Below are 15,120 nucleotides of genomic sequence, written 5' to 3' on the forward strand. Positions count from 1 at the left end.
GCTTTCTGTCCACCTGATCAGGCTTCCACTCTAGGCTTTTATGGTTGTGCAGGAAGCATGTAGTGTCTCACCTCAATCCCAGTGAACTGTGGAAAGAGCCAGGACTTGGACATGAGACTGATCCAGGGTCTAGTTCTGTTTTGGCCCTTTATCAGATGTTGGATGTGGGGCAAGTTATCTATTTGTCCTGCAAAGTTTCAGACTTCTTTTTTTTTTTTGCCTTTTAATCATTTTTATTACTCAAAAAGCTTCATTTTTATTTAGCTTTCTGACTCTGTGCTTGTGCCTTCAGTACTTTCACAACAATTTTCTGCTCCTCAATAACGAAAGCACGCTTGATCCTGTCGCGGACACATTTAGCACACATGGATCCACCATAGGCTCTGCTGACATGTTTTTTCGTTTTAGACAACCTCATTAGAACTTTAGGTCTCACGGCACGAACTCCATGAAGTCGGCCTGGGCACACGCCACATGCAGATTTTGGTGCTTTCCCAACCTTTTTGGTATAAAGGTAAACAATTCTATTGCCAGGGGTTCGGGACAGCCTCGTTTTGTTGGAGACTGTGTTGTAGGACAGCCTCCGACGGTATGTCAAACGCTGGACCATTGTGAATACCTAATGACACTGTCCCCGGAAGAGCAGACTTCTTAATACTTTAATTCCCTCCTTGAATGTTTTTTTTTATTTAAATTGTGTGTCAGAGTAAACACTGAAGAATATTAGGTTTACTTCCCTTAGGGAGAGGGAAAAATGTATGGGTTATGCAATCAGACAGTGAACAAAATTTTTCACTCAGTTAAGATAAAGTAAAAAAAATGATTGTCTATTTTACCTTGACTACTATAGGTATCAGAGGACACTAGTACATAAGGTATGATGTTTATTTAGTCTGTTGCCAAGGTGTGGATTTGTGACATAGAAATCTATAGCAGCACATTCAAAATAAGTTCTGCAAATGGATTTGATTTGAGTCACCTTGTCAGTTTAAGAACAATATCATAAATATAAATGACAAAGTCCCAAGGAAAGGCAACAGACATGCCACTTTGCTAGCTTTCAGAAAACTTAATTTCCCATGCAATCTCTAGTGCATTAAAAAAATGAAATGTACTGTCAGTGTTGAAGGGTGTCTCCAGATGGCCTTTTATTAGCTGCTGAGGAGGCTGCTTCTATTCTCCATCGGCTGCACACACTGTGGGAATTTTCACTTTTATATGTGATGGGCAATCAGTGTTACCTGAGATACTAGATGATGCCTGGAGGGGTGTTCCTTGAAATATGTGCTGAAATGCATGTGTGTGACATAGTTCATGTGGCTACAAATCTGGGTTTGCTCTATTTATCTGAAGGCCAGGGAATGTTGGTTTGAAATCTCGGGAACTTCGCAGGTGAAATCTGGACTTGGCCCCCGTCCGTGGAGGGCAGGAAGAAAGAGGCAGCTCAGTCCCAATTGGTAGGTGGCAGTTGTAATATTGCAAGGGAACTTACATACTAGGCTTTTCTTGGGCAGCTATAAGACAAGTTAGATCTATAGACCTGCCCACTAGAATCTTAAAAGTTTATATAGAGGCCTTTACTGGGCTCAGGCACATACGCTGTTCAGTCTCAACAACATCTCACTCTCCAGAGGCTGAGCCCTTGAAACAGCTTCAGCTGTGGGACAGCGGGCAGAATGCACATTCCAAGGACATCGGGTGGGGTGGGGAGTCTCCGAGTGCCTGAATTGGGTTCTCGGGTCAACTGGTGGTCACGTTCTCTTAGTAACCCCCTCCAACAGGGGGATAGTCCAGGAGATACAAGGAACTGACTGAAACAACAGTGCAGAAGGCCCAGGACACTCTGAGTATCTTTAGAATACAGGAAAATCTAGTTGGCCACTCAGGTTGCTGTGGATGGGGCCACAGCAGCAGATGGAGCCACGGACCTGAAATGGATGGACAAGCACAGCTCCCTCGTGTTCAACTTTACTGAGGACGGTGACCTTTCCCATAGTCCATCCTCTCCCCTCTCCTTTTCTAACTGATGAGGAAACTGACACTTAGAAGTAACTTTCTGAAAGTTCCACAGGCAAGTTGTGGTGAGCAGTGATTAAGCCCTCAGCTGCCTGTATTGAGCTGACAGTGTAGGACAGAATAAATTGTCCACAGTCTCTGCTCTGCCCTGGGGCCAGAACTCACCTGTGTCTTCTATTTCCCCTAGGAAATTCTCCATTAGCTGTCTTCCATCTCTCCCTAGTCTTCCCATTCAGGCTGCCCTCTCTGTTTTCAGAGAAGCGACTCTTGGACATGGCCCTCTGGGTCAGTCCTGCATGTCACCACTTATGTACAGATGCGAAACCTTTCTCTCAAGTTGCACAATAGGGAAACGTTTACCAAAAGTGTGAAGAAATCCTTTTTTTTATCCCAGTCTTCAGCTATAGTCACTATTAAACATTATATGTGAATAATTTATGTATGTTTTTACATAACTGACACAATTCTGTATGTATGGTTCTTCAAATTGCATTTTATAAAAATTTAATATGTGTTGTGTTAGTACAAATAGATCTATCTCATTCTTTTAAATTCTCCATGGCATTCAGAACTGTGGTTATAGAACAATCTTTTTATGGATGAACATTTGGGTTGCTTCAGCGCATGTACCTATCTTCAAGCTTGTTTCAAATTGACTCCCAGAACTGGGATCGTTGGTTCAATGCTTTTTAGCACTAATACTCATTGCTCTATTAAGTAACAGAAGCTTCCTCTCAGTGCTCAAGATTTGAAGGGAACAGCTGTGATAGTATGCCAGCCTGGTCACTCATCTTGGTCATAAAAGAGTGAGTGAGGTGGCCTTGCTCCAGGTGAGCAGTAACCAGGTAAAGTCCCCAAAGCATTCTCTCAGATGGCATTATCTGTGTTCACCTCTCCGAAGAGAGAGTCTCCACTGCCTAGAACTCTGAAGTACAAGAACATAATTATTCGATAATACTACCTTGAATTGGGAACAAAAGAGGGATTATTTCGGAAACACACTTTGGTTGGCTATTTGTCTTTGGGAGTTCTGCCACGCTCATTCTCTGCCTTATTGAGACAATAAGTAAAGTAGCAAGACTTGACCAAAATAAGAGAGTCTAGTGTTCCTGATATTTGGGCAAGAATCTCCCAAAACTCCAAGATGATTTACTCATGATGTTTAGGGCTTGCCCTGGAGATTTTATTTCACAGGAGACAGCAGAGCTCTCCAATCAGAGGCATCTTTCAGAAGGTAAGTGCAAGGTGAGAGGCACGTGGTTTGAGCAGATTGGCAGGTCCCGCAGTGCAGAGTGGCCTGCAGCCCAGCAGAGTCCAACTCCTAGGGGTCAGCTCTCGGCCACAGAGCCAGGTATGTGTAAAAGCCCCATTCCTGTTTGGCTGCCTCTTTTGCATGTTTTGCACCCTGTAATTGCTCCCCTTGGCCAGAGGTTTCTTAATTTCAAGAAAATTACTAACTGAAATTTTTGATGCCACACACAAGATGCCATTCTCCACCCTCTCTCATCCATCAAGTTCTCCCTTGCCAAACATTCTACCTGTCCTGTTAGTGTCCCTGTTTTACTCTTCCTTACACTCCGGTCTCTATTATTATATCTGCTAATTTCTTGCCTCCGCCTGTAGCACACATTTTTCTTGTTTGCTATTCTCTCTTCAGGGTGAAGGGAGGGTACTCCCTCCTCCCTACAGTCTGGCTATATGCTTGGTCTGTCCCCATGTATTCCTGGAATATTGAGCTTTGTATTCTACTAAGCATTTACTAATTGGTATTATGTGACTCTGCTCTTAGAAGGTAGAGACTAAGTTTGATTCTCATTGATTTTCTCCAAAGTCTAAACAGAGTAAGTAGGTGCCTAATAAATACTGTGGAATTAAAATCCTCAGCTGCCCGTCTTAGTATTTACTCATTTATTGGCTGCTACTGTATTTTGCCATGTGTAATTTGCACTTTTTTGCTCAAATTTTTGAGGGGAAAATAAGGATGCTCACTATACATGGGTAGTAATAATTCCATATTTATATAATATTTTTAATTCTTTTATTTACGCTTTGCATTAAATGTATAACTCTAGAAACCAATAATGATATCTATATGCAAAATAATACCCTGGAATACAATACTCAGTTTTATTTCTAAATATAAATAAATAAAAATTTAGCCCGGGCTGGTGTAGTTCAGTGGATTGAGCGCAGGCCTGTGAACTAAGGGATCATGGTTTGATTCCCAGTCAGGGCACATGCCTGGGTTGTGGGCCAGTTCCCAGCGGGGGACACATGAGAGGCAACCGTACATTGATATTTCTCTCCCTCTCTCCTTCCCTTCCCCTCTAAAGATAAATAAATAAAATCTTAAAATAAACAAATAAATAAATAAATAAAACAAAATTTTTTTTTCTCTAAAAGTTTGGGCCAAAAATTTGGGTGAACATTATACATGGGAGCACATCATACATGGCAGAATATGGTGATTATATCCTTGTTCAATCATTTCCTCTTTTCCTAGACCATGAGTTAATTTTTGGTAGTGATCTGGCTGTGTAGTGCCTAGTTTCCCTGACTCAGATTCTGGTCTAAATATCTTCATTTCAGTTCTACCTGATGTCCATGACTTCTAAGTTCGTACACTACTGGACTTAGGAAGTCAAAGAAGGCTTAACTTGTACATCATTATTAGTCTTTTTCCATACTGAGGCTCACTTTCTTCATTAAAAATATGAAGTGATTTAATCTATTTGCAAGGTAGTGTGAAGGTAAAGTGAAGTAATTCACTAGAAAGTGCTTTGTGAACTCAATCGCCACACAAAGTGATGTTATTAATAGTAGTTGGAGTTTCTGTGTGTGTGAAATGTACCTTATACTGTGTGACAGATTGTATTGCTTGCTCAAGTACCAGCTCTCTTTACCCTACAAGTTCCCTCATACTTTCTTGACCAAAAAAACCTAGTTGGACCTTTGGCCAAGATGGAGGCATAGGTAGATATGCTTTGCCTCTTTGCACAACCAAAAGAAGGGCAAAAAAAGGTAAAAAACAAAATTAACCAGAACTGCCAGAAAACCGAATTGTATGGAAATCCAACAACCAAGGAGTTAATGAAGAAATATTCATCCAAACCCATAGGAGGGGTGGAGATGGACAGCTGGAGCAGATAGGAAGCATGCCAAGGTGGCAGCTGGAGAAACGGGTGGTCCCACAATTGTGTGTGAGACAGACGGAGCAACCCATCATTCCAGCTCGGGAAAAGAAAGCCTCAAAATCTCTGACTGCAAAAACTGTGAGGGTTGTGGTGGCAGGAGAAACTCTCAGCCTCACAGGAGAGTCATTGGAGAAACCCACAGGGTCCTAGAATGCAAACAAACCCACCCACCTGGGAATCAGCACCAGAAGAGCCCAATTTGCTTGTGAGTAGCAGGAGAAGTGACTGAAAGCCTGCCAAGAGTTAAATACACAGCATTGTTCCCTTTCTGACCCCTCCCCAACACACAGCACCACAACACAGAGATGTTGGTTGTCCCACCCTGGCAAGTACCTAAGGCTTCTCCCCTTAAAACATAACAGGTACACTGAGACAAAGAAATGCGAATCAAATGATAGAGCATATCAAAACTTCAAAAATAGAACTAAGCAATGAAGAGATAGCCAACCTATCAGCTGCAGAGTTCAAAACATTGGTAATCAGGATGCTTACAGAAAATCATTGAGTATGGTCAAAATAGAGGAAAAAATAAAATAAAAATATACAGGGAACCAACAGTGAAGGGAAGGGAATTGGGACTGTAATCAACGATTTGGAACAGAAGATAGAAATAAATAAGCAACCAGAACAGAATGAAGAAACAAGAATTTAACAAAAAAAAGGGGGAGAGGCTTAGGAACCTTTGGGACAACTTTACACATCCCAACATCTGAATCATAGGGGTTCCAGAAGGAGAAGAGGAAAAGCAAGAAATTGAAAACTTATTTGAACAAATAACAAAGGAGAACTTCCCAATCTTGTGAAGAAAATAAACTTCCATGAAGTACAGGAAGCTCAGAGAATCCCAAAGAAGTTGGACCCAAGGAGGACCACACCAAGGCACATCATAATTACATTAGCCAAGACTAAAATGAAGGAGAGAATCCCAGACACAGCAAGAGATAAGGGGACAGTCACCTACAAAGGACTTCCCATCAGACTGTCAGCTGATTTCTCAAAAGAGACCTTACAGGCAAGAAGGGGTTGGAAAGAAGTATTCCAAGTCATGAAATCCAAAGACCTCCATCCAAGATTGCTCTATCCAGCAAAGCTTTCATTTAGAATGGAAGGCCAGATAAAGTGCTTCCCAGATAAGGCCAAGTTCAAAGAGTTCATCATCACCAAGCCCTTATTATATGAAATGTTAAAGGGTCTAAGAAGAAGAAGATGATCAAAACTATGAACAGTAAAATGACAACTCACAACTATCAACAACTGAACCTAAAAACAAAATGAACCTAAACCCCAAAATGAACTAAGCAAAGAATTAGAACAGGAATAGAGTCACAGAAATGGAGATCACATGGAGGGTTATCAGCGGGGAGGGGGCAGGGGAAGAATGGGGGGAAAGGCACAGGGAATAAGAAGCATAATTAGTAGGTACAAAATAGGGGGAAGTTAAGAATAGTATAGGAAATGGAGAAGCCAAAAAACTAGTATGTATGACCCAGGCACATGAATTAAGGAGGGGAGAAATGCTGGTGTGTGGGCAGGTACAGAGTGGAGAGGAATAAAGGGGAGGAAAAAATGGGACAACTGTAATACCATAATCAACAAAATATGCTTAAAAATGCCTAAATACTCATTTGGCCTCATCTCCAGTAGCTCGAACTTGGGCAGTGAGCCCAATTCTAGCCACCGAGACCTGAATGGAAGCAGATTCTATGGTTTCTGGGAAATATTAAACTCCCTGATTTAAAAAAATGCATGAAAATAAAATTCCCTGTTTTGTGCTTTGCTGGGAGCTGTGATGGCTATCTTGTTACCCAAATGAGAAAAGCCAAAAATGAGAGCCGGGAACCTGAGTGGCAGAGTGCAAAGCCGTAAGGAACATGGTCTCTGATCCTATTGTTGAAGTGACTAGATAGACCCTGGAATGGCCTTGCCTCCAGAACTTTGTCATGGGGGGGAATAACCGTCTTACCCATTAAACCAGTTTCAGCTGCCTAGAATATGTTTGTTGCACCCAGTGAATTGTAACTAATACAGGGCGGGGCAAAAGTAGGTTTGCAGTTGTGAATACTTGAAACAGAGTTTATTCTTGTGTTATTATTTATTAATCATCATAGTATTTCCCATATGAACAACTGTAAACCTACTTTTGCCGTACACTAACACATAATTCTATTGTATCTTTCACCGTGTCAAGACCAAGTTAGGTTCTTAAATACTTACTGTTTGATTACAATTATATTTATCTTCATCACATATTTGTGTGAAGTGGGTACTTGTGTTCTTAGACTCCTTGCAAAAGCAAAGAAACTGAACCCAGGAAAACAAAGACTGATTGTTCAGATTACATGGCCATGTCATTAGTAGGACTCCACGAGGCCCAGGGCCTAAAATAACCAGACTTACATCAAAAGCAGACATGCTGTCGACAAGATACAAAGATTCATGGCAAACGAAACCCGATCCAGCCAGTGCTTCTGACTGTGGCTCCGCACGCAGTCAGGAAATGCTGTGCTTCACAGCCTCTTGCTGGGACGGCCCAGCACTTGCTTTATTGTGGTGACTGCTCAGTTCTTCTCTACTTCTTTCTTCCCTTCTTTCTCATTCCTGCAGTTAGTATATCAGATTTAGGGCTACATAATAATTTAAATTCAGAAAGACTCACTGCACACATGCTCAGAAATACTTGGAGTATGTGCTTTCTAAGGGAACTATCCTGAGAAAATCCCAATGCTATTATTGAAAACCTGTGTCACCTAAAATAATTCATGCAAATTTTTAAAAATCAGGCTACAATCGTAATATAAATTGCATTGAATACATTTTTACCAGTTAAATAATCTTCATTGTTTTGCTTTCTCATTCTATCCTAGCCAGTGCTTGTCTCAGCATGAAGAGAAAATACTGCTTCAATGACTGACAAATGCCCTTATCAAGTGATTGTACTGGGTTGGCCACATCGATGGCAGGAGACCTAGCTGCCATTAGTGGCGACAATAGCTTTATGACCCTCAAAATTGCTTAGTGGTGTTGTGATTGTCCACAGGAAGTGCCCCAAATGGAGGTTCTGTTTCCAACCACAGCAGGAATCTCTGGGGCCTCCTTTCAGATTTTAGAACAGAGCTGCTAACGTCAAAAGCTCCCCAAAGTGACTGATGGAACTTCAGATGTCCAAGGGCCCAGCTTTCCCTGTCTCATAATTAACATTGCTGCCAAATTCAGTAGTTTATTGTCTAGTGTGCAGACCCATGATTACTGAAGTGAGTCATACTGTTCAGTTAGGCAGAGGGAGGACAAGGGCGTGAGTCGAAGGGTGTGGAACCAGGGAACGCAGGTGATAACACACACTTTTGTGATGGAATCCCAGTCTGCCAAAACTGCCTGACTCAGGAGCTTGTCCACAGTCGGGAAATCTCCAGTGCCCTGGGGTTGGGTGGGGAGAGAGCTCTTAAGAATGCCCTCCCACTGTGAACTTGGATCTGCATAACGGCAAGACTGACATCAAGGGGAGATTGTTGGCAGTGGGTTCCAAACACTGTTAGCCTTTCCAGCATCTCTGTCATTTCAGTTCATCTTGTAACAATGAAAAGCTGCCTCAGTGTTAAGTGGGCTACAGTTGGAGTAGTTGTAATACCAGAAATGACCAGGAGAGGACAGCACTCAGGAGGATTTGGCAGTACTACTTGGCTATTTGGGAAAGAAAGCCAGAGGGAAATTCTGATGGAGGTAGGTGCAGGTGAGCAAAGAGGGGATAAACAGGGATGGAGAAGGCCTTTGCTTTGGGTCATGGGTGCACGGTGCAGTTTACAGAGGATATTTTGTTGAGCTGTACATTGAAACCAGCGTGGTTTTGTGAACCAATGTCACCCCAATGATTTCAATTTAAAAAAAAAGAAGATGATAGGAATCTCTGACACAGAAAGGAAAAATGGTTTTCTCTCAGGCACTTGAGAATGCAATAGGCTCTTAGTGAGTATGGTAGGATTTCCATGAGCCCTGACTTTTCCTCTGTGGCCAAGACGAGAGCTACTTATTTTCTCTATAACTGCCTGTCTCTTACTACCCCTATTTCGCCTTGAAATTTATATGATTTTCCCCTCCTTATCTTTCTGTTGTTAATGACTAGAAATTTACAGAATATTTATATGTGTCCATCTGCTACCCACACATACAAGACAGAGACACACAAAACATGATTAGATTAGTTTCTTATTATCATAAAATTTCCAACAAATATTACACACTTTGTAATTAAACACCTTTGGAAAACAGAACTGTTAAGGACTGCTTCCTATTTTATTAACTTGGTATAAGTAATTCAGGAGTAATTGTTGAGCTTTTAATATTGTTTGGAGTGGTGTCTACTTGACCTCAAGCCCTTCCTCCATAGGCAGAGGCAAGCTAACCTGCTTTCTGTGTTTTGAGGACAGAAAATCCAGGAAGCAGCTTAGGATAGTAGAAACTGCCTAGGATCTGTGCCCAGCTGATCTGGATTTCCAAGAGCAGGCCAACCTGTCCTAGTTTTCTCACATACAAAAATAAGATTAGTACTACATTATTAAGTTTGAAGATTATTGAGGAAATAAATTAAACATTGGGAAAGCAATGGTGCTTAGAAAGTTCTAAAAACTGTACTATTAGAGTTAAAAGAAATTTTCCTTTTTAAACCAAAATCATTATAACTGGAGGGAAACTAAGTGGTACTACCTGCCCCAGGTAGGGTTCTTGCTCACAAAAAATAGAAACTGATTCTGACTAAAAGGAATTTACTGAGAGGACACTACATAGATCTCTGAGCTTAAGGTGGGGCTGAGGAAATAGACTTCCTGAGTAGAGCAGACTCTGGAGCTATGACGTGGCCGGAATCCTACCCTACCAAGAGTTTGCTGGTAGTGTCTCTTGCTCCATGATTATTGGAAGCCGGGCACCAGGACACCAGTCCTTATTAACACCAGCATTTTCATCCTCAGACACTCAGCTGTGGCTGAGCGTTCAACTTCACCACAGCTGCTCTGAGCAAACACTAATTCTTCGATTTCTTTCAATGATGTTTTATAGCTCTTAGAGGCCACATTTCACACTTATCTTAAATTTATTCTCAAATGCTTTATTTTTATGATGCTATTATCAATGCTCTGTTTTCTTAATGTCACTCACTGTTCATTGTTAGAAATACAGTTGGTTTTTGTACATTAATCTTGTACCTTGCAAATCTGATGAATGTGTTTATTAGATTTTAGTGGATTCCTTAGGATTTCCTATGTGTAAGATCATGTTATCTGAAAATGGAGAAAGTTTTACTTATTCTTTTACAATCTGGTTTATTTTTATTCCATTTACTTGCCTAATTGCCCTGACTGGAAGCTCCAATACATTGTTGAATAAAAGTGGCAAGAGTGGACGTATTCATCTTTTTCCTGCTTAGTGCAAAAGCATTAAGTCTTTCCCCGTGAATACAATATTAATTTAGCTTTTCCATTTAGGCTGTTTCTTTTCAGCTTGAGAAAGTTTCTTTTCATTCTAGTTTTTCAAGTGTTTTTATCATGAAGGGGTATTGAGTTTTGTGAAATGTTTTCTTCTACATTTATTGAGATCACCACGTGGTTTGGGGCCTTTATTCTACTGATATGGTCTAGCACATTGATTTTCAGATGCCGACGTACTTGGTTTACAATTCTTTTTATTTTTTGTTGATTCTGTTTGCTAGTATTTTACTGAGGTCTTAATTTTCTTCTTAATTATTTTTGCATTAGTCTCTCAAAGTTCAAAGATTCAGATTCTCAATCAGGTTATCTGTTGGCTGATACTCCATTTGACAGGCATGCCCCAGCTGCCGAAAAGCTTGGAAAGATGATCTCTCTCTCTTTCTTTTTTTAAAATATATTTTATTGATTATGCCATTACAGTTGTTCTATTCCCCCCTCTTCATTCCCCTCCACCCTCACACTCCCTCCCCCACCATTCTCCCCACCTTAGTTTATAACCACGTGTCTCAAGTTCTTTAGATTCTATATTACCCCCACTATTCTCGCCCTCCCCCTATCTATTTTCTACCTACCATCTATGCTATTTTCTGTGCCTTCTCCCCCCTTCTCCTCCTCCCACTCCCCTGTTTCTAACCCTCCATGTGTTCTTCATTTCTATGGTTCCACTCCTGATCTAGCTGTCCTCTTGGTTTGCTTTTGTTTTAGGTGTGGTTGTTAATAACTGTGTGTTTGCTGTCCTTTCACTGTTCATATTTTTCATCTTCTTTTTCTTATATAAGTCCCTTTAGCATTTCATATAATAAGGGCTTGGTGATGATGAACTCCTTGAACTTGACCTTATCTGAGAAGCACTTTATCTGTCCTTCCATTCTAAATGAAAGTTTTGCTGGATAAAGCAATCTTGGCTGTAGGTCTTTGGATTTCATGACTTGGAATACTTCTTTCCAGCCCCTTCTTGCCTGTAAGGTCTCTTTTGAGAAATCCGCTGACAGTCTGATGGGAACTCCTTTGTAGGTGACTGTCCCCTTATCCCTTGCTGCTTCTAGGATTCTCTCCTTCATTTTAGTCTTGGCTAATGTAATTATGATGTGCCTTGGTGTGTTCCTTCTTGGGTCCAACTTCTTTGGGACTCTCTGAGCTTCCTGGATTTCCTGGAAGTCTATTTCCTTTGCCAGACTGGGGAAGTTCTCCTTTATTATTTGTTCAAATAAGTTTTCCACTCGTGGCTCTTTCTTTCCCCCTTCTGGTACCCCTATAATTCGGATGTTGGAACGTTTAAAGATGTCCTGGAGGTTCCTAAGCCTCTCCTCATTTTTTTGAATTCTCATTTCTTCATTCCTTTTTGGTTGGATGTTTTGTTCTTCCTTCTGGTCCATCCCATTGATTTGAGTCCCAGTTTCCTTTCCATCGCTATTGGTTTCCTGGACATCTCCCTTCATTTCAATTAGTTTAGCCTTCATATGTTCCTCTAATTTGTGACTATAATCAACCAGTTTTGTAAGCATCCTGATAAACAGTGTCTTGAACTGTGCTTCTGAGAGGCTGGCAATTTCCCGGTTGCTGAGAGTTATCAGCTCTGGGACTTTGAGTTCTTCTTGCGCCATCTTTTGGGGTGTTGGTGCCTGTTATGTAGCAGGATGGGAGCCCTAGGTGTTCACCAGAGCAGGGCAACTCAGTCGCTGGGTTGTGACGCTGTATGTGGGGGCAGGGTCAGAGAGGAGCAATGGTGTCCCGTCTGCCATCTCCTGCCTTGGCCCCCACAGGTGGGGCAGCTGCCACCGTCACCAGGCCCATGGGTTTCGTCCCACTGCACGCGAGTGTGCCACTGCCGTCAGCCCTCGCCCCCTGGGGCCTGCGTGGTCCATCTCACTGTGCGAGAATGTGCGACCGCGGTCAGTCCGCCCCACACCCTGACTGGGTCCGGGCCAGTTTCACGCCTAGGTCTGAGGATCTTTCCTGCCCGACCCTGCTCTGCTGCTGGCTCCGCCTCTCTTACCGTCCCGTTGAATGGTTAGTGGTTGTCGGACTTCCGTATAATTCAATTTCTGTTTTGTGGCTGTGTCTTTGTTCTCCAAACCTTTGTTGTATTCAAACTTGGTTGTGGGAGAAGGCACAGTGTTTCCACCTATGTCTGCATCTTGGTGGAAGTCCTCTCTTTTTTTTTTTAAGGCGGTAAGAGATGGAACCCCATATCTACTTTGAGAGGGCCCTCAAGTAGAAAGACGTGTGTACACTAGATACTTGAAAGTCGACAGTGTTCACCATGCCACTCCATACAAACATGCACATTTTGGAAGTCATTGTTTTGTGTTATGTATTTGTGTTCATATTTATAAGCATACGTGAAAGGGCAGGTCTATTTCGTTTCATGAACTAAATGAATCATGCCCTGTTTTACATTTTCACTTTGGCGTGGAGCCCCTTCAGTGCTGCCGGGCTGACGGTGTAGGCGTGGGAGAGGCATCGTATCCAAAGTGCAGATGCCATATGATCTCACGCATCTGTGGAATCTGATGAACAAACCGACTGACAGGTGAAATAGAGACGGACCTGAGATAGAGAGCAGGCCGACAGCTCTGAGGGCAGGGTTAAGGGGCGCTGAGATGGAGTGAAAGGGAAAGAGGACTCATGGTCATGGGCAGTGTGGTGATTGCTGGGGGGAGGGGAGTATAAGGGGCTAAATGATAATGGGAAAAATACAATTAAAAAATAAAAATAATAAAGTGCAGGTGCTAGCAGTAGAATATAAAGTGATTTTTGGTAAAGTGAATATATTTCAAGTACTAAAGAGTCTTGCGCTCTACTTCAATTCTCAAAGCCATTGCCAGTTTCTGTTAATCTGGGTGAACAGATTAGCACCCCATCTCAGGAATGTCACTGGTCCTCTTTTATTCCCACTCGGTTTGCATGCTTCTGTATTAATTCTTCCCCTTCACACCATCATTCCCCTCTCAACCCACAGACCCGAGGGTACTGGCAAAGCAAGGGTGGAGACCCAGCAACCCTGGCGTGGGGCAGGGTGCTGAGTCAGAGAGGGAAGCACCAGACCCTAGCTCTTCCTCCACAGTGAGAAATCACCCATTGAGCTGCCTAATGAATGCTTGTGAATTGACTATCTTAAGCCCTGTGCTTATCTTCAGCTCCAAGATCCCCAGTGCACTAGGGAAAAAGCAGGACATTCATACTGTGCTGAGCAGAATTCACTTTCGAGTTGAGGTTACAAAACCACCAGCCCTGGCACTGTCCCTTCAGTTTAACTCTACCGAGGGCAAGACATCGCTGATAATTGGACACATTAATCTTTTGGTGACAGTATGATGTTACTTAACATCCAGCCGGGCTCCCAGAGTGCTATTCAGAGGGAATGAGCTCATTCTCTGATTACGGAGGAATGCCAGATGAACATGCTGTTACACTTTAAATTAAATCCTGCTGTTTTTTTCCTCGGAAATTAGCTTAAAACGATAGGATGATTGTTTATTTGACAGAGGAAATGCTTCTGAACCTTGCTGGAGGGACATCAGACAAGGATTTCATCATCAAGATGGAACAGGGAAAGGGGCTGTGACTGAGCCAGACGCTGCTTTCGGCAGCTGGGAGATGTTGATCGAGACACATCCCTCTAGGGACAAGTGGAGGGATCTGTGTGCATGGTCTCATTCTGCATGAAAGGTAGGGAGGTGGGAGACTGTAAAAACACTTTAGAGGTCATTTACAGTTTTTTTTTACTTTATTTTTATGGTTGACACTATTACACTTGTCCCCATTTCCCCCGCCCCCTTTGCCCACCCCCACGCAGCCCCCGCCCCCACAGTTGTCTGTGCCCGTGGGTCACGCGGGTATGATCTTTGGCTGATACCTTCCCCGCCTTTCATCCAGTCCCCGCTCCTCCCTCCCGTTTGCAAACAGAGCCACATTCGCTTTTAGGCCAATAGGAGCCTATTTATGGCATGGGATTTGAAGAGTGAAAGACGGTTTCTGAACTCTGTGAAACGCTACTAGTTTATCATCAGTGATTCTAGTACACCATTTGGAGCCATTTCGTGGGGTTCAGGCATAACTCTTCAGTAATGCTCTTTTCCGGTTCAAACAGTGCCACCTAGAGGGCATGTGACACCACCGTCAGCTTTGCTCCACTTAACTCAACAAGCTTACTTCCCCTAACCTACCATCTGCATTTGGCATCTACCACATAGGATTTTCTTGGGGTGTGTGTGGAATAGAGGTTACGTAGGAAAATCACAGAACTGTTCCACTTCACAGCTCAACAGCTAGGTAAGAAAATAATGCACATGTATAAATAACTTTCATTTAAGGCCCATACGTAGTAACCCAGTCTTTGAAAAAAGTAAAGTAATATTTCAGGAAGGAAGAACTTTTCTTTATGATTATACCTATTTATTAACTTAAAAACTATACTTAATAAATATTTA

General features: G+C 42.3%; 1 protein-coding gene across 1 annotated transcript; it reads right to left on the minus strand.

Annotated features, from left to right (window-relative positions):
- Positions 1-206: 206 nt before the first annotated feature.
- Positions 207-649, minus strand: LOC118993597 (60S ribosomal protein L34-like). The gene has a single exon (XM_037056093.1). The coding sequence runs from the start codon at positions 608-610 to the stop codon at positions 257-259; it is 354 nt and encodes a 117-aa protein (XP_036911988.1). The 5' UTR covers positions 611-649; the 3' UTR covers positions 207-256.
- Between the last annotated feature and the right edge of the window lie 14,471 nt (positions 650-15,120).

This window comes from Sturnira hondurensis, unplaced genomic scaffold (assembly GCF_014824575.4).
Source record: "Sturnira hondurensis isolate 20B ecotype Veracruz unplaced genomic scaffold, ASM1482457v3 Scaffold0000880, whole genome shotgun sequence".
NCBI classification, from domain to species: Eukaryota; Metazoa; Chordata; class Mammalia; order Chiroptera; family Phyllostomidae; genus Sturnira; species Sturnira hondurensis.

What these genes read in the sequence shown, in the direction of transcription:
- LOC118993597 (XM_037056093.1), bottom strand. Translation starts at nt 610, where the DNA reads ATGGTCCAGCGTTTGACATACCGTCGGAGGCTGTCCTACAACACAGTC.